Source organism: Pistacia vera, unplaced genomic scaffold (assembly GCF_008641045.1).
Source record: "Pistacia vera cultivar Batoury unplaced genomic scaffold, PisVer_v2 Contig7, whole genome shotgun sequence".
Lineage (NCBI taxonomy): Eukaryota > Viridiplantae > Streptophyta > Magnoliopsida > Sapindales > Anacardiaceae > Pistacia > Pistacia vera.
Window position 1 is genome coordinate 264,990 of NW_022196556.1, and position 26,660 is coordinate 291,649.

Here is a 26,660-nt window from a genome sequence, read left to right on the forward strand (position 1 = left end):
CTTGTGTCTATTTATTTTTACATGGTGTATCATCTTATATTAGTTTTTTTTTTTTTCTTTTTTTTTTAAATAACCGATGTAACTAAGCGTGTAACACACAGGATGTTAAATTCCAAACAATTAAAGAGAGAAATGATTCAACTTGACTCGATATGATATGATTGCCCAAAAAAAAGATTGAAGAGTTGGATACAACGAAAACTGAAAAACGAAACATTCTATGCCTTAAAACTGTTTTACAATTATTGGAAAATCATGATAGTTTACAACTTACGAAGCCGAAATACATTGTAACAACTCTACCATGTTTTCTATACAGAAGGAGATTTTCTCAGCAAAGTGAGTACTCGCAGTCCAACAAACGAGAAAGTATTTCCTCACAGCTCGGTCTTTCCTGTGGTTCCGCCCAACAGTCTGCAATAAAAACATAACAATGTCGTCAGCCCATTTAAACTCTACATAAAATAAATTATACTAAAGTTAAGACTACTGTAAATGTAGTAAACCTGAAATCAGCCTGCCCAGAGGACCTTCAGGAATATCCAAGCGGGAACCTTCATTTGCAACAGCATAAACAACCTGAAGAGAACCAAGAGTTGATTATTGTGCCTAAAAAATTAAAATACTTAAATTCAGAGACCAAATATACAAAGAATTATATGCCAACATACCCTCTCCGGAAGTACACCTTCCCATGGTCTATTTAGAGTGCATAGCTCCCACATTATCACCCCAAGGCTAAAAATATCACATTTTTCTGTAAATGGTTCATTACGAATAAGTTCAGGAGCCATCCATTCTGGAGTTCCTGCAGATGAGGAGTCTCTGATGGGTGAGTCCGTCATTATTCTGGAGAGCCCAAAATCACATATCTTCACAGTCCAGTGCTTGTTCACAAGGCAGTTTGCACTTTTCAGGTCACGGTGAACAATCTTCATCCGGTGTATGCACATCAATCCCCTTTCACCAGCAGAAAATTCCAGTCAGTACACACAAGAAACTTTTCATGATACTAATTTAACCTTGACATCTGGATTGAGGCACTTGGATCTAAATATAGTGACTGTATATATGGTTATGTCTGGATAAATGGATAGATTATTATTCAACCAACGAGGAAAAAGAAAAAAAAATAGTACTAAAAAGAAAAAGTGTTATACCATAACATCTTTAGCACATTTAACGGTCTCCTTGCATCCAATCCAAACAGAAATTTAAAGAAAACAAAAGTATATGTTCATTGCAGTAAATAAGTGTGATATGGAATTTATAATTCTCTACAAATTTCGACCAAAATTTATCCCCCTTGGGAGGACCAAAAGAATGTCTTTTGCATATCAACCATTTCATATTCCTAACACTGCAGATTCATTAAAATACTAAGTGTTCAAATTGTTTATCTGCTACTAACCCAAAACTTAGCTGGGCACCACCAATTGTAGTATTTTCAAGTTGGCTGCATGATATTGTTTCGCCATTCTATCCTGAACATATATTAAAGGCAATGCCAGCACCTTGTAGTGCAAAAGCTAGTCCTTATTATGCAGGTCAAAACATCTTTACCTAACTTCCTTTGATTCTGTCATCTATTGTCAGGCATAAAATGATAGAAATGCGTTCAGTTCTAGTTCCAACTGTCACCGTACAGCTTCAAATAAATGTGTATTGTGGATATTAATTCTCATGACTAGTAAACTTTTAAACTTAATTCCTCACAATTTGTAGTTACAACTTACAACGGTGTATTTAGGGTATAAATGTTGATTTCTTTAAATTAAAAGTATGCTGTGTAGTGCCATAAAGCAGTGTATCCTTAAGCGTTAAGACAGAGGAAGGGAAAAAAAAAACATCTCGAAGTGATAGACAAGATGAACACACCTGCATATATCACGCAGCATTTTGAGTCTTCTCCTCCAACTAAGTTTCTTTTTCTGACCGCTCAAATGGATCAAATAATACAAGGATCCCATCTCCATGTATTCAGTAACCATTGACAAGCGTGGAGGCCTCGTGCATGCACCCAAAAATAAGATAACTGCAACACGAAAATAGATTGAATCACCAGCAATAAAGAAAGACAGAGAAATGCTACTCACCCTCAGAGTTTCTTAAGGCTCTCTGTCAGGAATAATATATAGAAAAAGAAAATAACAAAAAAAAAAAGCATTTTCTATTAATTGATTTTCTCTAACAAAAGATAAGTATCATATTAAGCTTCCAGACAAAATTTGAAAAAAAAATATGTTAAAATCAGTGGCAGGAGAAGTGGAGTACCATTAGGATGCCGAAGGCGGCTGGAGGTAGAGAAATACCCACACACACAAGAAAATAAAAAGGATAAAGTTAGAGAGATATATGAGTAAAATAAAACTAAAATCATAAACATATCAATAAAAAGATACCTAAGAATGGTTATTTCATTGCAAAAATCTTCCATATTTTCAGCAGTTAGATCTTGTTCCAAAAAAACCTTGATTGCAACATCTGTACCATTCCATATACCACGGAAAACTTCTCCAAAAAACCCTATCATTAAAGATATAAAAAGGTATTAACATAGTAAAAAGTCCATTTTACAATATGATCAAATGAATATATTAGTTAGGCATTATGTTTAACAATATCAAAGGCCCTAAAAAAGCAGTGCAGAGGATAATAATAAGTAATGCTTACCAATACCAACACGAGTCCCAACAGTTAATTCAGAGAAATCAATATTCCACTCTTCATAAGGTAACAGCGGCCTATTTTGGAACATGGGAGATTCAAGAATTTTATTCCATGTTGAGACCAATTCAGCATTTACCATGTAGGCAGAAGGTCCACCTCTCTCAGAAGCATGAGTCCTATATTCATGGGGAGATGAAGGCAATGATATAGCCTTCTGAGAATTCATTTGGTTACAGGAAAAATTATATAATGCAGACCTTCCACCAGATATATCATGATGACCGCTGAGAGCTAAATTTGTTACCTAAAATAGAGCACAAAGTGATTTGTTTCATCATGTTATAATTCAGATTGATGTTATATAGAATATCTAAAGCAAAAATCCGGTCATCTTTCACAAAGGTGGAAAAACCATACATTTTTTTGAAGATCTGGGTTGTCTCGATCATTCGAAGAATGGGTGAAGGACCTATCATCCTCCCTTTCTCGCAAAAGACGATTTTGCTTCAAGGTTTCATTCATTGCTCGCACAGCCCTGAAAAAAATAACATCCAGAGTTAATGCCCTATGAACAAACAAAAAGATTGGATTCCCAAAATCAATGAAATCAAAATGAGATTCTGGCTAATCAGTATCAATGTCTTAATTATCCAAGAAATTAATTTGTGGTGTACTTGAACAAGAAACTCAAGGCCCAACTCGATTCACTCAAAATCTGAACATTGTCTGTCTCAAAACCTGGACAGAACCATCTAGTTGAACTGGTCAGAATCCCACTCTAAAAACCTACTGTTATTTCAATATTGACTCACATAGAATATAAACTAATCACAATTATTATTCATGCAACAAGTAAAAGAAATTTAAAGCTTGAAAGAAGAAGAATTATTGGACCTTGAGAAGAAAAAATGGAATTCACCAAAATTTCAATTTGATTCAGCCAAATCAAGCATAGAAGTGAAGCCAGAAGCAAGAAAGGAAGCTCAGTCAATTAAAATAAATAGATAATCAACTGTGGACCCCACAACCAAAAGCCATTTGAAACTGGTTAGCACGTGAACGACATGCAAGATTGGTATCTCCACATGTTACCTACTTGGTCCAAACCACAGAAAGGTTCTCCAAATTAACAAGGTAAGGACATATGGCTCGCTTGAAAAGAAACAAAAATCTGACATGGGAAGTTTTCCGATGGGCTAAAAAAACTTCAAAACAGAATTTTCAAAAGCAGTATGCGTTTAACCCATGAAAATGTGAATGTTGGTAGTAGTCATTCTCTTTTAGCATACTGTCAAACATCTTCCTTTTAGCATAGCAGACTCAAAAATGCCATCAATTGAATTTTTCACAGGTTTGAAACCAATTAGGTGAAGCTAATTGCCAAGGGAGTCAAATATTCTTAACATATGGTTTACAAGGTAAAAGTTCTTTTTCTGCTTGTAAAAAGAACAGAAATATGTGGGTCCACCTCTTGTTTATCTCTAATTGCCAACTCTTTTATGCCTTTCACATACAAAACTATATGTGCGTGTGGGTAGCTTTTTGTGGCAGAATCCACAGATCATTACTTCTTTGATATAGTTAAATTTCTTTTCTTGATTTCAACTTCCATTGTCAATTTCCTTTCTTGATTTCAACTTCATGGTAATTTCCTTTCTTGATTTCAACTTCATGGTAATTTCCTTTCTTGATTTCAACTTCATTGTCACTCTTGATATGGTTGAACCAAAATTAATATGGTTGAACCAAAATTAAGTCTTCATATACATTCAATTTTTTTTATTTAAGGTTCAATGAATCTTCTTTCAAACTTCAACCGTCTTATTTCATACATAAATAATTCTAATTATGCTCATTATTAACTTCAGCATAATCACTAAAAAATTGATTGAGAAAATTGAAGAATTCTGACTACTACACAATGTTTGTTCATCACTAACTAAAATACCCTCGCATATCCCTTGCAATAAAACCTAATGTAGATATTTCAACATTCTCCCTCAAGTTGTAGAATAGATATCTATCAGATGCCTAACTTCACATACAGTGTTACAACTAGCTTACTCTTTCATCAAATCTCTGATAAAATGACAATCTACCTCAATAGGTGCTTAGTTCTTTCATAAAACACTGGATTAGACGCAAAAGCATCGTTATCTGATCATCTCAAAATATTATCATTGATTCATTACTTGAAATACCATTTCTTCCAAAAGATACTTGATCCAAATCAGTCCACATGCAACAGCCGTCATGGCTCCATAATAACTTTAGCATTTGATCTAGCCACTGCATTTTGATTCTTGGCCCTTTTTAAGAAACTAATATTTCCATAAACGAAAGTGCAAAGACTTGAATTCAATCTTCTATTCATAATATCTATACCAAACCTACATTTGAAAAGCTATCTTGGTCAAGTGAGCTGAATTCTGTACAAATTGAATAACAAATTCAACTGCAAATGTGATACTCGAGTCACTGCAAAAATATATCTTATCACAAACATTTGAACTCTCAAAGTCTTCAAGCGTCTCACCCCTTCTGTCATAAATTTCAAATGAACTCCATCGGAGCATCAACTAGTTTAATCTTCTAAAGATTAGTCACAAATTTCCCTTTCCGAATAGGCAATTACCCTCTTTTCTCAGAAAAGAAAATGTAGGCAATATCCTCGTCAAACTGATCAACCTCTATACCTAAGAAACATTGTAAAATCTTCAAATCTTTCATATAAAATTGTATAATCCATATTGTCACCACCAATGTATGCTACAAGAATAATTGAATAATGCTCTGACTATGACGAATAAACATAGATTGACTAACTACAACTGTCTTCCTAAGAAATCTATCATGGTGCAAAAAAAGAAAATAATATTTGCAGTACAAAGTGCAGAAAAAATTATAAAAGTAATTCATGAGAGAACAATATCAACCTTACGATATCATCACCAATCTCTGGGGTAATGCTAATGCTTCTTCTTCTCATTCTACGAGCCTCTGATGTTGACGCGCCTTCTGACCTGTAGCTACAATTAAGGTTGAATACAAAAGCAATTTTTAGTTCATTATTTTATGCTACTTAACAAGTCAAAAGATAAAATCAGAAAAGATGTTCAAAACTACTCTACCACCATTTCCAACTAAAAGATAGAACCAAAATCATTTACTATATTGCATTTGCTGATTTAGATCCAAAAAAGACACATTTACATTTAAAACTACAACATAACACAAAAATGTATAATTAGTCTTGATTAACCATTCCCATGAACAGCATTACCATGTAAAGCAATTCAGACTTAAAGATGGAAACAAAACACAACTTAAGCATCAAACAAAAATGTAAATCTTCTAGGAAGTAGACACATGCCAATTAAAAACTTTAGATGTTTAAAACCATTATAAAAATGTAATATCTTGTAAAAATAGAAGCATGTGATAAGCCATAATACAGATATGCACTATATAGATGTCTAATTCATAAATTTTAATTATTGGTCACAATTACATTTAAACTCATTTCCAAATAAGATGAAGGTTTTAAACTGGATTTCTTATGGAGAAAGTTCAGAGTTTATGCATTTGCAAAAGATAAGGTTAAAAAATTACTATTCCCATTCCCAATACAGAGCTCACGTAAAATCTACAAGTGACGGAGTCCAGGGTGCTTTGAACCATCAATTGACTGTAAAAAGGTTTCCAAGTACAGGTGGAAGTATACTAAGAGATCGAGTGAAAACTGATGGAATTGACTCATGGAAGCACAAGGTCAATTGCCACACGAGAATACCATCAGTCTGTAAGAAGCTAAGGCGTGAGTTAGAACAACACTGATTGCAAAAACCAGAAGTAGAGCATAAAAAAATGCCAAATTTTCTACATTATAAGAGGAGTGAGGCTCGGCCTTTTCTGTTGCAAAAGAAACATTAAAAGCACTAATTACTTAAGGGCTTTACAGATGAGAAGATATAATACACCCAGCAACACTCATTAGACAACATTTGAAGCCAAGCATATGTGGAGTGGGAAGTTTAAACAAGAGGTAGAATATCTTGGTAACATGATTACCATAAATGCCTAAGCTCATGATCAAACTTTTCAAGGTATCCTTGTATGTGAAGTAGATAACACTTCCTCACCACCTTTCGCTTCTTTGGCCAAAAAAGAATTTCATCTAGCCGTTCTTAGGAGAAACATAAATATAGAACCAACTATGATATTTGAAATTTAAGCAACAGATAAGACTCTAGAAGGTTTATAAGATTTTTTATCAAGCACATAAAAGCCTCCAAAACTGATGCGCCCTTATCTTCAGTACAAAAGCATTATACATAAGTGGACATTAAGTACATCAACTTGGATTTATTTTTTCTTCAATTATTAATATTTAAGTAAATAGAAACATAGGATCAAAAGTGGGAGAACCTTGATGTGGATACTTCATCAGAGAAATCTCCAAGTGAATTTCTGTCTCCACTAAGCATGGATCGTCCACGTGCTCGAAAAGAAGGATGCTCTGGACTGCAAAACAAATACATTTAAAAAACAAAATTGTACAAAAATATTTAAGCTTCCTATATATATATATATATTGTGATTTTATGTGTATGTGTATGTGTTTGTGCTAGAGAGAGAGAGAGAGCAGAGATAAAAAGAGACTGATATCATATCATCACTTAGTCATTGCAACAGCGAAGATTGATATTGTTCCTTAAAAACAATATATGCACACATGTCAGAACCATAAGGAAACTTCACAATGAAAACTTGAGTGCAATCCAAGCATCAAATTTACATTACCTACATTAAAATGGAAATCTCTGTCTAGTTGACGATAGTACAAAATATAGATTTCTAACATATTCCTAGCATTGTGTACTACAACCAAAATATGGGATTGATAATTGTAGAAAATAATAATCAAAACTATCCGAAATAAATGCAAATTCTCATGCAACACATACTGCTGGGAAATCTTGACCAACAATTGCCCCCATTGATACAAAGCCAAGGACTTTTCTCATTTTCTCCATTTCTTTTCTAGAGGGGTATAGGGGGTTACTTGTGGAGATTACAAGAAACTAAATGTAAGCAGAAGAAANGTATGCTACAAGAATAATTGAATAATGCTCTGACTATGACGAATAAACATAGATTGACTAACTACAACTGTCTTCCTAAGAAATCTATCATGGTGCAAAAAAAGAAAATAATATTTGCAGTACAAAGTGCAGAAAAAATTATAAAAGTAATTCATGAGAGAACAATATCAACCTTACGATATCATCACCAATCTCTGGGGTAATGCTAATGCTTCTTCTTCTCATTCTACGAGCCTCTGATGTTGACGCGCCTTCTGACCTGTAGCTACAATTAAGGTTGAATACAAAAGCAATTTTTAGTTCATTATTTTATGCTACTTAACAAGTCAAAAGATAAAATCAGAAAAGATGTTCAAAACTACTCTACCACCATTTCCAACTAAAAGATAGAACCAAAATCATTTACTATATTGCATTTGCTGATTTAGATCCAAAAAAGACACATTTACATTTAAAACCACAACATAACACAAAAATGTATAATTAGTCTTGATTAACCATTCCCATGAACAGCATTACCATGTAAAGCAATTCAGACTTAAAGATGGAAACAAAACACAACTTAACCATCAAACAAAAATGTAAATCTTCTACGAAGTAGACACATGCCAATTAAAAACTTTAGATGTTTAAAACCATTATAAAAATGAAATATCTTGTAAAAATAGAAGCATGTGATAAGCCATAATACAGATATGCACTATATAGATGTCTAATTCATAAATTTTAATTATTGGTCACAATTACATTTAAACTCATTTCCAAATAAGATGAAGGTTTTAAACTGGATTTCTTATGGAGAAAGTTCAGAGTTTATGCATTTGCAAAAGATAAGGTTAAAAAATTACTATTCCCATTCCCAATACAGAGCTCACGTAAAATCTACAAGTGACGGAGTCCAGGGTGCTTTGAACCATCAATTGACTGTAAAAAGGTTTCCAAGTACAGGTGGAAGTATACTAAGAGATCGAGTGAAAACTGATGGAATTGACTCATGGAAGCACAAGGTCAATTGCCACACGAGAATACCATCAGTCTGTAAGAAGCTAAGGCGTGAGTTAGAACAACACTGATTGCAAATACCAGAAGTAGAGCATAAAAAAATGCCAAATTTTCTACATTATAAGAGGAGTGAGGCTCGGCCTTTTCTGTTGCTAAAGAAACATTAAAAGCATAATTACTTAAGGGCTTTACAGATGAGAAGATATAATACACCCAGCAACACTCATTAGACAACATTTGAAGCCAAGCATATGTGGAGTGGGAAGTTTAAACAAGAGGTAGAATATCTTGGTAACATGATTACCATAAATGCCTAAGCTCATGATCAAACTTTTCAAGGTATCCTTGTATGTGAAGTAGATAACACTTCCTCACCACCTTTCGCTTCTTTGGCCAAAAAAGAATTTCATCTAGCCGTTCTTAGGAGAAACATAAATATAGAACCAACTATGATATTTGAAATTTAAGCAACAGATAAGACTCTAGAAGGTTTATAAGATTTTTTATCAAGCACATAAAAGCCTCCAAAACTGATGCGCCCTTATCTTCAGTACAAAAGCATTATACATAAGTGGACATTAAGTACATCAACTTGGATTTATTTTTTCTTCAATTATTAATATTTAAGTAAATAGAAACATAGGATCAAAAGTGGGAGAACCTTGATGTGGATACTTCATCAGAGAAATCTCCAAGTGAATTTCTGTCTCCACTAAGCATGGATCGTCCACGTGCTCGAAAAGAAGGATGCTCTGGACTGCAAAACAAATACATTTAAAAAACAAAATTGTACAAAAATATTTAAGCTTCCTATATATATATATATATTGTGATTTTATGTGTATGTGTATGTGTTTGTGCTAGAGAGAGAGAGAGAGCAGAGATAAAAAGAGACTGATATCATATCATCACTTAGTCATTGCAACAGCGAAGATTGATATTGTTCCTTAAAAACAATATATGCACACATGTCAGAACCATAAGGAAACTACACAATGAAAACTTGAGTGCAATCCAAGCATCAAATTTACATTACCTACATTAAAATGGAAATCTCTGTCTAGTTGACGATAGTACAAAATATAGATTTCTAACATATTCCTAGCATTGTGTACTATAACCAAAATATGGAATTGATAATCGTAGAAAATTAGAAAATAATAATCAAAACTATCCAAAATAAATGCAAATTCTCATGCAACACATACTGCTGGGAAATCTTGACCAACAATTGCCCCCATTGATACAAAGCCAAGGACTTTTCTCATTTTCTCCATTTCTTTTCTAGAGGGGTATAGGGGGTTACTTGTAGAGATTACAAGAAACAAAATGTAAGCAGAAGAAATTAAGGAAAACCTTGAACTAGCAGTCCGTTGTTCAGCAATGACCTTTTTCCGGCTCCGCCGCCAAAATGTAGTAGCAATGTTGGGTTCACTATGTGATAAACTGGGTAAGTGACAAAGAAATCCAAATAAACAGCAGTTAAATTACACTATCGATAGATTTTGAATACAGATGTTTCAATCAATATAAGAAAGAGTTTGAAAGATAAAAAATAAGAAACAAGAAGGCTTTTCTAAATATAAGGAACTTCACAAAACAAAAAACTATTACCTCAATTTCCTTTCCATGGAGGTGGTGGGTCGCAACATCATATTTCGTAATGAAGGACCCGAGATATTTGAAGATGCTTCTAATTTCCGATGGAACTGAAGGCTCTCATCTTTTTCAGCACTGCAGTAAAATGATAAATAACATTTAACCTAACCACCTTATAAAACTTTACTGACTAAAGACATCATGCAAAATAGGTGAATGTGTGGTTATAGATAGTTTCACAGTGTTAGTCAAACATCACTTCTAACCTGTCAGGATCCACTCTCTCTGAAAACCCATATAGAGGACTGTTCGGCTCTAGAGGTGAATCACAGGAGTCATTTTCAGCAGAATCGCTCTCCCCTGCAGCTGAGACATGGGTCATAAAAATTGCCTTGGTTGTGCGAGGTATTAGCTGACCAGGGAATCGCATGAGATCAACCAGTAACTCCACAGAATTCAACACAACTATAACAGACATGTGTTTATATGAGTCTACACATTCAACAGCTCCATCATTTGGTAACCCCTGGTAAGAAAATGTTGAAACGCAGGCATAATAGATCAGCAATTAGATATTATGACAAGCAATCAAAAATGTCTAAGAAACTCTTTTCTTTTCTTTTAACTACACTTAAAACTAAAAGATAGAACAGTTTAAGCCAACAAATGAAGTTAGCTTACCACCATGAGCCTACTTTCTAGACCAACAGTATCTGCAAGAACTTTAAACATGATAGCTCGAGGACGGCATGAACCATGTTTTATTTGCCCTAGCAATTGGACACCTCGAGTCTCAAACATATGGGAGTTTTCCTCAAGTGCAGCTTTTGCTGGACTTTCCAAATTTGGTCGTTTATAAAAATCAGATACCTGTTTAGGCAATGGAAATAGTTAAACCAAAAGAAAAGCTAGTAAATGTTTACCCTGTCAATGCAGAGCAGGAATTTTGAAGAAAAGACAAAATTTACATTTCCAATAGTGCAATTCACAGTTACTATGGCAGTTCCAATAAATGAACAATTAAGTAAACATTTATAGTTTTCATTTCCTTCATGATCATTGAGTGGGGATTCAGCTTTTGATTTTAGTTTGCATGGCCATAGTTGGGCTGTTTTTTTGTACCTAGATTCTTGATCTTTATCTTTCCATACCTTGTGAGACAACTAGTTCACTTACAAGTACATCTTCAAATCTCATAATCTCATTTGTTAATAATATCCTTTTCTTATCTATTTTCATAGTCCCTTTAACATACCAAATTTCTTCTAAGCAGGAAATATTGCCTGCATTGATTGGAAAACAATAGTTCATTAAAGTTACTAGCTGCAACGATATCACTATAGAAACAATGTAAATAGTTTTCAGCGTCTAGTTGGTGTTTGAAGCATGGATGTTTAGATTGACATCTTGGAGCTGTTGAATGAAACATGACTGATATGTGCACATTTGCATATACAAGAAAATGGATTATTTTGAATAAGAAAAAAAAGTCTAACACCAGTATTAGGTAAAGCAAAGAGATACATAGTTTTTTTTTTGTGTGTGTGTGTTTATGTGTAATGTTAAGATTTTTAAGTTATTAAACTCCTTAAAAAAAATTATCAGATACAAATCATAATATCACAACATACATGGGTCCCCAACTATTTATCATTATGTTTATTTAACTCCATTATTTCCTACTAATATTAAGCTTTTAACATAAAAACCACATTATTTTAATAACTTTACATTCATGCTCTCTGTTTCCTCGCACATGTACTATACTCCAAAATTTAGAGAATGAACTTACTAATATCAGTTTTTTTCACGAACCTAAACTATAACATTTTTTCTTTGTACCTTTTGCCTCCTCCCTTTCCTAGAAATATCCCCCCTCTCTCTCTTCCCTCTAACATGAAATCAGCATGCTTTTCATTTTCTTCATCTATTTTTTTAATCCATGAACTTTCTTGCTTTCTTAGTACCACCTATGTTAAGTAAGGGGGGAAGTAACCATTCGAAGTGGTGTATGGTAAGAGGACTAACAGAATCACTTTGTCAGGTAGACAGTTTCAGTGATAGTTAACTTTATGACTTCATCTTAAACACCCAAAAAAAAAATCAAATGAGCAGAGTATAATAAAACTTCATAAAATTCAAATTCACATGCATATCTTCACAAACAATTCCGCCTCTCCTTGTTCTGGGGTAATCTTTTAATTTATAGTTGATAATGTTAGAGACCTTTTCTTAATTACAAAAGAGTTAAAAAATACTTTTAGTGTTGTAGTTTAAAAATAATTGATAAAGAACAAGAGTAATATTGTCAGAGTAAAGTGCACAAGGCAAAACTCACATGCAATCCACAAGGTCAAAGACCTACAATGAGATAACTAGATATAAACAGGAGTTCTTAAACTACTTTTTACCAATCCGGCAATCTTTTTTATCATAGCAGCTGGATTTGAGTTCAATCCTTTCACCAATGCCAAAATCAACTGCTTCAGCATGGACAGCTTTTTATCTTTCTCAGCATCCACAAGAATAATATCGGCTTTGTAGCCCTCAGCCCCCAGTGCATGAAGCTCGTCTAGAGAAGGAATATTATCAAAAAGTTCCTTCAGCCTTTTATCCTGCATATAATAAAATATTACCAAGTTAAATCATAATTAAAGTTCAACCAAGTCACAGAATCAAGTAAACCAGTCATGTATGTGATTTCCATGAGACAAATATTAACAAAACTAGATATAGATATTACTGCACAAAAAAAAAAAAAAAAATCCCCCTTCAGGATATTGACCAGACAGAAAAGCAAATACATAAGGTAGGATACAGGTTGAAAGATACACACAACAATAATTTTTCTGAAGACGGTGCAAGGCGGGAATTCCTTCTCCATATATGGAGGTATAAAATAAAAGATACAAAAAGTAACTTGGCAAAAGTTTGATGGTAGAGGTCAATTTGACAAGCGATGTGTGGTACACATATCAAGTCATATCACGACATATACTATGTCTAGAATAGAAATTAGGCAGGACATGTGTTGCTCAAACAGCAAATACAAAAATTTTGCAGTTTCAAAATGGAGTTTCAATTTCAAGACAACAGATAAGAGGGCGAGAAAAAATAGAAACTTCAAATCACTCATTCCTGGCATAATGAATTACCAGACACTTTCGAACAAGTTAACATTGTTTCATCACTTCAAAAGTTTATGAAACTGTGAGGAAGTCTTATTCCTGCTAAAGAGAAAACCGACTTATGTAAATCTGAAACATAATTTACTTGTTAAGTGTAGGAAACATCAAGAAATCACTAATAGGCAACCTCATCATCAGTTACAAAAAAGAAAATATGCATATGCGCATACATATATATGTGTTCCAGTTCTATAAGATCTAACGAAATTTCCAGCTCCTAATTAACTTATAGAAAACCGTATCCTCTATAAAACTGGAAACTAACAGGTGCTGTAAACAAACCTCTTGGTTCTCCAACTTTAGGAGAACCTAGAAATCAGAAAAGAGGATGATTTCAGACTTGATTAAAAAATTAAAACCTATGCAACAAACCTTTGCAAGAAACCTATGCAACGAAGCTTCCTTTGTAAGAAACAAATGTTTGGAAATCAATTACACACCAAGGAGAAAGAGCTGTCATTCTTTAACAAACTAATAAAGAACCTTTGACATCTTCATAATATCACTAGAACAAAGTCAATTTCTTTCTGAAATCTAATATACAAGATAAAGTCCATAGTCTAAAAATCTCGGCAATGAAATTTTTCTCACCTTCTCTAGACAAGTTTTAAGCAAATCACCTCTTTTATGTTAAACAACTAAACTTCACAAGTAATACGTACAACTAAAACATGTATCATTATTTCTAAGTTTGCAAGCGGACTCCAGCAAGAAATAGAAACCCTGAAGAACATGTCTTTCCCAGTCCAAAGCTGTTGTTTATACATCAAAAACTTCAAGTGTTGCTCAAACACGACTAGAGGATGCCACATCGAGCCATTCAACACAACATAAATTTGTAGCCTTCCAACATTTTCAACCAAAAGATGGCAGCAATTCTTGAAACAGTTGAAATTTTTCATCCCACTTAAACAATAGCAGTAATTCTGCGACCACAACTTAAAGGAATACCAACTAATGCTTGCACCATGTTCTTAATAATTACCGTATCAAGTGCACCAGAGAAATAATACATACTCTTAAATTGGGCTCCTCAATGTCCTGCCTTTGATTTGATTTGATTTTTTTTTTTTTTTAACACTGAATTTTGTCAAAAGCTGAAGCTACCTGGCAAGCTCAAGTTTGAAATTGGGAATCCTACCAAACGCATGGATTCGCTAAGTATGCAGCCCTAAGGAATCAAACATCAAACTATATGGTAGCAAGCCATTGATTTAAGTGTGCAAAATTTCAAAGACCAATGTGACCGATATATCTTGTCAAAGCATATCCAAGGAAAACATCAAAGTACCTAGAACCACAAAGATTAGTCTCGAGAATACTTTCTTTGAGTCCATTTTGCCTCAATACCTGATTTCTGCTTAATATTGTTGTCACCAGTCATTCCACCAGATTCCCCATAACAGACTATGACTAAGCAAATGTCAACACCTATATGGGGAAACTTTGACTTGGCATCTCTCCATGTAATGGTATAATTATCAATGAAGCAAATCCCCAATACCAAAACATACTTAATAAGAACTTTGCACCTTGAATTTCGATAGGATGTTTGTCCTACATAAAGTTAAACAGCTACCATACAAACCATGTGTTTGAACCTTGCTCCTATGCTTTACATAAATTAAGAATATAACAATCACAGTTATGATTGGATTGCCGATCTGAAATCTAAGTGGATGCTTCTCTAGACAGCTTGACTTTGTCCTGATTTTCACATTTCTAAGCACAGACAAGAAATAAATTACAAACATTTATTTATCTCTACCACAGTTTCTAATACGCTTGGACAGGTAAAAAAGGAAATCAAAAGTATTTTCATTAAGATTTTAAAATATAAAGGAGAGCAGAAATGACATGTGCCTTTCCACAGATGGTGAAAGTCTGGCATGTAGATTTCTTAAACAAAAACGAAAAGACAAGTGTAAGTCTGCAATACATTCACATCCTAGACTCTCAGTGCAAAATTTAACATTGATGCATAAAAAAAAGTGGGGAAAAGAGGCAATAAAAGGTGAACTCCGTCTTAACAAACACATGACATTAATGCAGCAAAAATCAGACCCTAAATCCAACAACAGATACTACCAATAACTAGAAGATAAAATACAGTCCTCACCGGGATGACAGAATAGAAACCATTTGGAATTGGATCAGAGAGCATCCCAGTGCTCCAGAGAATTTGTGATGCTGTCTGCGATGAAAATCCATCTTGCTCAAAATTTGTAGGTGATTCTTTATTACTTAAACTCTCTTCTTGAGAACCAAAAGAAACGGATGCAAATTTTTCCATAAAATCTTGAGTCCACCATGTAGCATTTGGAGGTCCTTGCTCCACCGACCCTGCATCATCTCGTGTCTCCTCCATGTCCTTAAGTATTTGACATGTAAAACCATTTCGCCCCTAATTCTTACCCCATAAAAGACCTTTCAATTCACATATAATTCTTAGACAACAAAACAGTGGATTACAAGCTTCTTGCTTTCTGAATTCTTTAAGCTGGAGGCCATCAGACCTGAAAAACAAAGACCAGATGGTAACCTTGGCTTAGGAATAAAAGCAAAAATGATTATATAACAAATCAATTGCCTTTATACTATAGCAATATGACCTTCAATAAATGAACAACATCATAGCAGAATGCACAGAGCAAAACAATTAAATCTTAAACTGAGGCATGTAGGGCACTTCCTCCAGAGGGGATTTCCCTCATTAGTTACAATATTTCATCAGTTAGATTAGCTATCACACTTCCTCCAAAGAGTAAATAAAATTATTATTTTTTAAATCTGTATGTTTCCTTCGCATGCAAATTTCACTTGTGCTTGGTTTAGCTTATTGTGATTGCTCTAGTACAATATAGATTCTTTATATGCTCACTGATCAACCCTAATCACAACTTATTTGTACTTTATACAAGCTACATATGATACCCTGGATCCAAAGTATTATTAAAAAAAAATTATATCCTACTGACACTAGCCAATACATTCATGTGGAATTTTCATGTATAACTATATGTGAAGTCTTTTTTTTTCTTTCCATAAACAGTTTAACAGCAATGAAATTCATATTTGAATGTCTCCACTATAAAATGATATTACCAGAGAAAATCAGAAAGTATTTCCACACTAATAAAGAACCCTAACATATATATTAAAGAGAGAGTAAGTAATAAAATTCATATGACATTTGTTAGTGCATCCCACATCTATTAAGTATTTGATATGGCTCTAATACTATGCTTGGCTCTTTCACCTAATGACTTACTCTTTTGGATGGATTTCTTTACAGCATCTTTTGTCATCATTTGCAGGATAATAAATATATAAAACAAAAAAATTAGGATCTTCCAGCAGACCTAATTATACACTCTACAGGCTGATCAAATAAGAAAAATCATACCAAATTAAGATCTTCAACACAATACACTCTACAAAAACTAAAAAACCTAATTATAAAATTCTTGACCGCAGTCACTAGAAATCACCAACACATCCTGCAATTCATCAGCCTCACCAACTACCAGAGATTTTGGTAATTAGCTTACACAGAAACGAAAACTGAAACTACAAATCAATCCAAACTTCAAATGAAGTCATTCATCAACTTGCACCAATCAAAACAGCAAATTTACACCAAATCAAGATCTTTTAATAAGACACTGAAAACCTAATTATGCTATTACCTAGGCCTCTCCAAATCATCCACAACACCTTGAATTCAACTTTATCTTCCTCAGCTTCCACTAAAACTCTTGGCAAATAGCTCGCAATAAAATCAAAACTAAACTCCAAATGCATTCAAACATCGAAAGAAAACATTTCACACTGAAAACAATCAACTAAAGCAAATTTGCATCAAATCAAGATCTTTAAAAGAAGATACAGAAAACCTAATTATAAATTTTTCGACCATTGTTACATGAAATAACCGGCACATTCTAGAATTTCACACTATCATCCTCACCTTAAACTAAAAATACTGATAATCAGCTTGCAATAAAATCAACAAGAAGAAGAAATCATTCGAAATCACAGCAATACCAATAAAGATAAATTTTGAATGAAAATGAATAAAAAGGATCAACAGCTTGGGTAAAGAAGAAGACCGTTTACCACCAGCAGATCCGAGCATTTGAATCACCAACCAATAGCATTTAAATCTCAACGCTTCATTATATAAAATAGCCTCGTCTCTCTACATCACTTGTTGAGAGAGAAACAATCACAATTTATATAAAAATAAATCAACAGTGAAGAGAGAGAATTAACTATTAAGAGAGAGAGAGAGAGAGGGAGGGAGAGGGAGAGAGATTTGATTTTTGAGTTTAATGTTATGTTTTTTTGATTGATATAATTTTTGATCGATGAAGAAAGCGATGGGCTTTTCTTTGCATTCTTTGTTTTTGTTTGTTCAGTTTAGAGAGAGAGTGAGAGAGGTGGTGAGTCACGTGCAGGGAGGGATCTGGGGACCTCTCTCCGACAGCCAGCTGGCATGGGGTGGCTCACCAACATCCACACCTTCGTCCGCGTGGATCACAACTCTTCCCTCTCTTTTTCTTTTTCTTTTTTCTTTTTTTATTTTATTAAATTATAAAATTTAAAATTCATATTTACTCCATCATTTATAATGCAATTTAAGTATTGCTAATATAAGCTGCTAAGATAGGTAGGTTTATTTAATACCAAATTTTGATGTGATTTGTGTTAATCATACAAACATGAGATAAATATAATATCTTAAGTCTTAACCGTATTTGTTGACTCTTGATTTTGGACGCCAACGATTCGCATGTGAGAAACGCTGAACTAACTCAGGAGACACACGTGATGGATACATGGGATTTGAATATGGAGCTGAGATTATATATTTTGCAGAAAAATGAATAAAAGATTGGCAAGAGGGGGTTTTTATAGTGGTTCAGATGCAACAAGCGACTCCTACATCCACTGTTATTTTATTGATCTCTGACTATTTCTATGATTTTGCCCGTAAGGCATACAAAGATGAAGAAATACAATGTTTTTACAGAGAGAGAATGAAAAAATGAAGTTCAAATCTCAGCCCAGCCTCTCGCCTTCCTTCTTCGGGAAGAGAAATGCCAATTTATTCATATTTGCACTCAATGCAATGAGTGTTTTACAAGCTGCCTTGATACATGGAAGACTCTCGTTCATTCATCTCTTTGAAATGAGATAAAGTTGGTGATAATATCTTTAGGGATATGGGCTTGACAACTGGTATAGAGAGACATTAATTGTGTTGACATAGGCTTGACTTGACTTTGCAATTTAAAAGATGTTTAATAAATTCAAAATATTATTATTTATGTAGATTCAATCAAATATATATTGGCGTGATTTAAACCGATTTTATAAGTTACAGTCATCTAACAAAAGTTAAGTGTCATAGTCAAATACAACATAATTGTACTAAAGGAAGATATTTAACATAATTAAATTCAATTGTTTAACACTTTTGAAATCAAAGCATGTGTTATTGCTACAAGTGTAATAGCTAACAACCACCATGGCAAGACATTGGTGTTAAGGATGTCAAAAAATTCTACCTTCCTTCGTACTAAAACATGAGCATGCGACATTTAAGGTTTAAAATTCAAATTTTGATGTGCGAATAAGTATAAAGTTTATAGACAACATTAAATACGTAATTATAAAAAAATCACTCAAAGTGGTTGGTTAGAAGACAATCTCGTTTCCTAATGGAAGATTGAAGAAGCCATGTAAGACAATCTTTTAATCAAATGTGGACCAAAACTTATTTTATTGAACAAGTTTATTGTCAATTAGCACTAGTAACGACGGCTTAACTAGAAATCAAGGACCCGTATTGTCCAAAACAGTAGGTTTGAATACAATTCTATAAAATATTACACATTACATTAATTAAATAATATCAATTTATTTATTTAATTCTTATTTTACACTCTTTCACTGTCTAATCACATCATGCTGATCATCTTCGTAAAAATGTACAGTTAAAATGAAAAGAACCTCGTTTTATTAATTATTTTTTTCAGAAATTTACTGGTCTTCCCCATGTGTAAAATATGTACTTGGTAACATACTTATTTCAAAAGGAGCCTCGAGTCAAATCTATACAGAAAGTGGTATAGTATTTTACATGTGTTCAAAACATGTAGCTACCAAGAATACATATTCCAGTAAAGCAGGGTCCATGATGATGAACCATAGAAACACAATTGTCTTGATGTGTTGAACTGGGGAATATTATACATGTAGAAGCTGCGTCAACACAAACTATTTAGTCAACTTAAGACTAGTTCGTATACACGAAATTAGTTACTTACGTTACGCCAATCCTAACCTAACTTTTGCTTTGTTTCATCAGGCTGGCTTTGACTCACCCACACGCCTCCCCTAATTGTCTGTTTCCTTAATTTATCACACCATTTTTCTTTTTTTAATAATGAATAAAAAGTTGGTACAATGTACTGAATTGGAGCCATTGAACTTGGGCTAAGCTCAAACAAACCTAAGGTTGGTTGGCAACAGTTTTTATAATTGTAAGCTGTAAAGAGCTGATTAATCAAACTCAAAATGTTCAGAATTATAACCTGTTTCACATTCAATAAGAGTAGTTTAGAAGATTCCTGTCCTGTGAGCGCCTTTCTTGAAGAAATATATGTATGAATTGATGAAGCAAAAGCTCACACGGTGATAGAGGAAGCTTCAGAATCTGGTCAACTGGAAATAATAAGGCACAAATTTTAACATAAGCGTGATGAGTGGAGAATAGAATAGAGGTTTGTATTTGCTTAGAAATGTGTTTTAAGTATTGTAGTTGGTGTAATTGGCAATGGAGACGTAACGTTTAATCTGCAGACACAATAGCAACCAGATATGAAGGTCAAAACAGAATATCATGTTCACACAAAATGAAAGCCCACTCCACGTCTCCACCTCCACCTAACAAACAAATTTATATTACGTATAAATAATGGGTTTTTGTCAAGTTGTTTTAATTGCAGGCTCAACTTAACCCAACAACCCAGCCCATTGAACTTGCCCAAAGCCCTGGCTGAGACAGTTTAAGCCCATGATATTCGCCATGTTTCTGGTAATCAATCATGCTTTTGCAGTTTTGCTCGTTTAACGTGACTTCTTATAACTTCGAAAACAAAACTTTATAGGGTAGGGCGTTGATTTAAATAGTCAACCAAATTGAACATCAATATCGAATTTTTACAAACATTATGCTAACCAGGGCTTCTCTATCACGATCTTCGATCCTCTATATATCCCTACATTAATTTTATTGATGACTTTGCAAACCTTTCACGTAGACAAGTCCAGGTCGTAGTGTCGAAATTTGGGCTCACCGACGCGAAGTATGGCCGTATGAGTATAGATAATGGAGAATATCAAGATTCAACATCTTTCCCATCACGATTTCGAAAGGTACCTCTTTAATAAATTATTAACGTAAACATATAAGTTGTTGACTGGTAGTAGCATGTATGAGATGATAACCTATGAAACAGACATAACATCAAACATGTTTAATAAAATTAAATATTTGCTTATCTCATTCATGTTGGTGAACATGGCCATAAAAATATGTGTGCTTGACTCTTGAAGTTGATGCATCGAAAACGCGTCAAGAGAGTTAAGTCCACAGCTACTAATTTCTGTGTGTGGAAGTCGAGAAAAAGTAGAAGTACGTATTTTCCAAATTCAAAGCCATATTTATTACTATTATAATTATTAATTTATTAGTATATCTCGAGCAAAAAATATCTCCCAAGTCCCAAGAATTCAACCCTTTTTTTTTCCGTAAATGTATGTAAGAAGTGTTCACAAAGTAAGAACGGTCAATTAATTTAAATAAAAGAAGTTTGCTTCACTTAAGATTGGTAATTGATTCGAGTTAATTTAGCTGGTAAAGATTGAAAATTTGAAATATTAAAAATGCGCACTTTAATCAAGAATGGATTAATCTAGGAAAGGCAATCAATAATTCACTAATAATTACTTGATAATTTATTGATATTGATAGTATTGTATTACATGATTATTACCAATTCATGATGGAAATTAAATGATGATTATATCGAATCCATCAACTAAACATAGAATTAATTTGCCACGATTAATTGTTATAGCGTGGAATATATTATAATCATGATAAACATTTTCTATTGAACCACTTCCCATTTGGTTCCATAAATAATTAGGGTTGTAGCATCATTTTGAATTGACTTTAAGCATGAGGGTGATTAAGGAACTGTATATAATTAAATAAGAGTAAACAACTTTTTCCCACCCAAGGTTTGCCTTAAGAACACTTTTCCACCCAAAAAGTTTCAAAATACCACTTTCTCACCCAAAGTTTATATATCGTTAATACTCAAAATACACTTCACTTTCTTAGCCAGTGTTTGACAAGTTACTAGGAGTCAGAGTAAGAGGCGTTGTATGGGCCAAAAATCGTATTAGACCTGACGAGATCCAATAGCATCATAAATAGGTAACGGCCCAAGGCCTTGGCCCAATTCCGATCGAGCCCACGCTTAAAATACCTTGTGAACTACCTACTCTATGAGTTGGGACATCCCACGAGTTAAGTTGAACAAGGTCTGGCTCATTCGCCCACAGCAGTCCATAATAAGGATCAGAATCCTAGTCAATTTTCTCTTCTAACAAGATCTCATATCTCACCCACAGAGGAAAGCTTTAACCAATAAAGGCAAGAAATATAGTCTCCTTCCGAAAAGAGAACTCTCCTACTAAGTAGGACTCAGAGTCCTACTAGGATTCGGACTTCTTGGGCCAACTATATGAACAGAGGCAAACCCTTTCATTAGGCATCCAATAATCACCCTTAAGTTCTAGTATTCTTACTCCTAAGCCCTCTGCATATTCCGATGATATCCCAACGTTACTAAAGCCCCCCTAAACCGCAAGAGCACTTTTCACAAGTCCATCAAGATTGTTAGTGGCTCGCATCACAAGATTCTATCTTCACAAGTTTAATTGTAAAATTTATCGTTTACAATTTGGCGCCCACCGTGGGGCCTTGGTAATTTTCCGATTCCAAAACGACTTGCTGAAGCTGTTTCTCCTCCCCATTCGGCTATCATGACCAATGACACAGAGACTTTAGCGTCTGATGTCACGGCATAGATTGTGGCTCTCACCACATTGGTGGAGGAAATTAACAACAAATATCAGGCTTTGGAGGCTTAGAATGCTGCCATATGCGTGGAGAACCAAGCACTATAAGATAAGGCACCCACGAAGTCAAATCCTTTAGATAGGAGTAATGAATCATCCATATCCAGAATACGTGTAATTGAATTTACTCTCTAAGCTAAATACCCTTTAACTTAGAGAGTATGGGACAAACTGTATGAGCCAAAAATCGTATTGAACCTGACAAGGTCCAATAGCATCATAAATAGGTAACAGCCCAGGGCCTTGGCCTGATCCTGATTGAGCCCACACTTAGAATACCTTGTGAACTGCCTGCTTTATGAGTTGGGACATCCCACGAGTTAAGCTGAACTGGGTCTGACCCATTCCCACAACAATCCACAATAAGGATCAGAATCTTAGGCAATTTCCTCTTCTGACAAGATCCCAGACCTCACCCACATAGGAAAGCCTGAATCAATAAGGCAAGAAATCTAGTCTCCTTCCGAAAGGAGAACTCTCCTACTAAGTAGGACTCATAGTCTTACCAGGATTCGGACCTCCTGGGCTAACTATATAAACAAAGGCAAACCTCTCATTAGGCATCCAATAATCACCCCTAAGTTCCAATATTCTTACTCCCAAGCCCTCTGCATATTCCGATGATATCCCGACGTTACTAAAGCCCCCCTCAACCGCAAGAGCACCCTCTGCAGGTCCATCAAGATTATCAGTGGCTTGCATCACAAGATTTTGTCTGTACAAGTTTAATTGTAAATTTTATCGTTTACATGTGTTTTATAGAATGAAAGCTAGTAGATCAAATGGTGGTAACTGATTTAATATTTGCTGCCGAAATCAGCTAAGAACAGAAAACCCTAGCTTTGCGATGGTCGACAATCAACGAGAAATCAGGTGTCGGAGTGAAAGGGGTTTTATAGAGAGGAGATTGAAAGTTCAAATGGTGGTGACAAGAGAATTTTTGCTGCTGGAGTCGGCCGGAATCAGCTTTGGATAGTAATAGAATATTAACTTTGGGTGGAAAAATGGTATTTTAAAACTTTTTGGGTGAGAAGGTCATTAAGGCAAACCTTGGGTGGGAAAAGGTCGTTTACTCATTGAATAAATATGTATGACTAGTAGCAGTAGCAGCCCACATGCACGCAAGGTGTACAGCCATGCAGTTAAAAGATTTGCGATGGATTTCTTTAATAAAAGAAAGTATGCTGCTACAATATAATATATCCCATATTGTATGTTGTAACTCAACCCGTTTTATCAATTAAAGAATCTATTCTTTCCCATTAAAACATTCAAAGTCCTGACAAGCTTTCCCAGCCTTGACTGATACTATTATTCATTCAATTATACTTATGGTTGAGAGGTACCATTCACTGATACTACTTATATGAACAATTTATGTTGTTAATAATTTGGGCTATTATGAGAAAATTAAAAGCCTCACTAGTAGAGCTTCTCTTAGTTAAATTATATGAACAAATAAATATGGTGGAGCTCTCTTAGTTAAATTATATGAACAAATAAATATGGTGGGTCGATACTAATTTTAATTAGTTTCTTATTATGAAACATGGACAAGGATAAACACGGAGCAAATGACATGATATAATATAATCATTTTTTTTTAGAGAAAAAAATTTCAATTATATCTAAGTTTACACAGCCACCACGAAAAATCGCCGGAGTCCTTAAAAAAGAAGAAAATCTATGGGAGACCGGGAGGCTTGATATGGCCGTTTCGGCCATATTGATGGCAAAAAAACGCCATATCAGACCAGATCTGGCGGAAATGGCAGATCTATTATTTTTAGGGATTCCGACGATTTCTGGCGGTGGTTCGCGGTGGCGGCAGGCGGCGGCAGGAGGTGGGGGTGATTTCGTCATAAATTAAAGTTTTATATAAGCGAGGGTGTTTTAGCTAAATCTGAAATATTGGGGGTTAAAAAAATTATTCAAAAATTATAATAAAAATAATATTTATAATATTTAAAAGGGGACAATTTAGTAATTAAATAACATACCCACCAATTTATTCCCTATAACCAAACATATTAATAAAAATACCACCAACTAACCAAACATATTTTCTTTAAAGATTCCCAGTAATCTTCAAGGTAATCTATCTTTCCAGTAATCCAAATTTCCAGTAATCTACATTCCTGAACCAAACGCTCCTAAGAGTAAACAACTTTTTCACACAGCGGTTGCCTTAATAACACTTTCCACCAAAAAGTTTCAATAACACTTTCGATGATATTCGCCATGTTTCTGGTAATCAATCATGCTTTTGCAGTTTTGCTCGTTTAACGTGACTTCTTATAACACATCGAAAAACAAAACTTGATATCCTGCAATCTTGACATCCAAATGAAAGGCTGAAACTTTATAGGGTAGGGCATTGATTTAAATAGTCAACCAAATTGAACATCAATATCTAAGGCTCCGTTTGGTTCACTTTTTTGTAGTTTTTAGAAAAGTTTTTTGAAAAAAGTTGAATTGGATGGGTATTACGATGTAGGATTTGAAAATTAATAAAAATATCTACTATGTTTGTTTATTTACTAAACACTCCTATAATAAAACTTTGAAAGTTAACAAAAACACCCCCAACCTACCCATTGAATAATCACAGCCGGCCACCACCACCGGAGGGTGGCCGGAGTCGATGTATCAGCGCATGACTAGCTGGATCTTGCCGATCGTGGGCCGATATGACCTTTGCCGGCCAAATCCACGGTAGATCTAGCCGGTAAAGGCCAGATCTACGGCTAGATCTGGCCATTGACAGCCATATCTGGCTGCATTTGCTCGTCAACGATAGCCAAAGATACGGCCATCGTTGATGGTCAACGATGACCATATGTTGGCCGTCGTTGATGTCGGTTACAGCCAAAGATCTGGCCGTTTCAACGGCTAGATCTTTGGCCTTAGTATGGCATTTTCCGGCCAGATCCACCGTGGATCTGACCGGAAAAGGCTAGATCGGCGCACTACCGACTAGATTCAGCCAGTAGTGCGCCATTATATCAGATTCTGGCCAACTTCCGACAGTGGTGGCCGGAATTTGGTATAATGTGGGTTTAGGGGTGTTTTTGTAATTTTTTAAAAAATATTTAGGGATATTTAATTAAATTAACAAATTTAAGGGGTTTCAAAAAAGTTGAATAATATTGGATAATATTGTGAGTTTTTGGGCATTTCACTGTTTAACTTTTTTGGGAATACTAATAATAGTATTCACAAAAACCAATCAAATGGAGCCTAATTTTTACAAACATTATGCTAAGAACATCTTTAAAGGATTCTTTATATGACCCAAACTCTTTATTATAAAGAGTCTATCAATAAAAACAAGAGTCTAACAGATTTTTTATCTTTAAAATATAAATTAGAGAGTGAGTTTGACTCTTCATATTTAGAGAGTCAAATTTTACTCTCTATCTTAATTTTAATTAATAAACTATAAGTTTCTATATATTTTATTTATTAATTATCTCTCCTACTAAATCTATTTCTTAAAAATAAAGAATATATTTATTAAATTTAAAAAATCTATTAAATTTAATTAAAAATTATATTTTTTATATTTAAAAATTAATGAAGATACTCCTTAAATAAAGAGTATTATTGAAGATGTTTTTTGAGCTTCTGTATCGCGACCTTCGATCCTCGATATATTCCTCTATTAATTTTATTGATAAACCTTTCACGTAGACAAGTCCAGGTCGTAGTGTCGAAATTTGGGCTCACCGACTCGGAGTATGACCGTATGAGTATAGATAATGGAGAATATCAAGATTCAACATCTTTCCCATCATGATTTCGAAAGGTACCTCTTTAATACATTATTAACGTAAACATATAAGTTATTGACTGGTAGTAGCGTATATGAGAT

At 34.2% G+C, this 26,660-nt stretch overlaps 1 protein-coding gene across 5 annotated transcripts; it reads right to left on the reverse strand.

Annotated features, from left to right (window-relative positions):
• Positions 1 to 192: 192 nt before the first annotated feature.
• Positions 193 to 17,856, reverse strand: LOC116114020 (serine/threonine-protein kinase EDR1-like). Of its 5 annotated transcripts, XM_031400173.1 has the most exons (18): positions 17,684 to 17,856; positions 15,684 to 16,080; positions 12,788 to 12,991; positions 11,058 to 11,246; positions 10,643 to 10,902; positions 10,392 to 10,511; positions 10,134 to 10,223; positions 9,439 to 9,534; positions 7,948 to 8,040; positions 3,088 to 3,205; positions 2,928 to 2,974; positions 2,674 to 2,846; positions 2,403 to 2,526; positions 2,275 to 2,294; positions 1,879 to 2,035; positions 672 to 960; positions 507 to 579; positions 193 to 414 (listed from the first exon to the last, which is right to left on the reverse strand). In XM_031400173.1, the coding sequence occupies exons 2-18, from the start codon at positions 15,930 to 15,932 to the stop codon at positions 332 to 334; spliced, it is 2,385 nt and encodes a 794-aa protein (XP_031256033.1). In that variant the 5' UTR covers positions 15,933 to 16,080; positions 17,684 to 17,856; the 3' UTR covers positions 193 to 331. The 5 variants fall into 5 exon arrangements, with proteins under 5 accessions (XP_031256033.1, XP_031256032.1, XP_031256029.1 ...); XM_031400172.1 differs by having other exon boundaries at positions 2,674 to 2,974; positions 7,948 to 8,034; XM_031400169.1 differs by having other exon boundaries at positions 2,674 to 2,974.
• Positions 17,857 to 26,660: the final 8,804 nt, after the last annotated feature.

Coding starts and splice junctions, on each gene's coding strand:
- LOC116114020 (XM_031400169.1), bottom strand. CDS start 15,932: ATGGAGGAGACACGAGATGATGCAGGGTCGGTGGAGCAAGGACCTCCA. Junction 8,041..9,438: donor GATGAAGTATCCACATCAAG/GTTCTCCCACTT, acceptor CCTTAATTGTAG/CTACAGGTCAGAAGGCGCGT. Junction 2,036..2,274: donor CCGCCTTCGGCATCCTAATG/GTACTCCACTTC, acceptor TTCGTGTTGCAG/TTATCTTATTTTTGGGTGCA.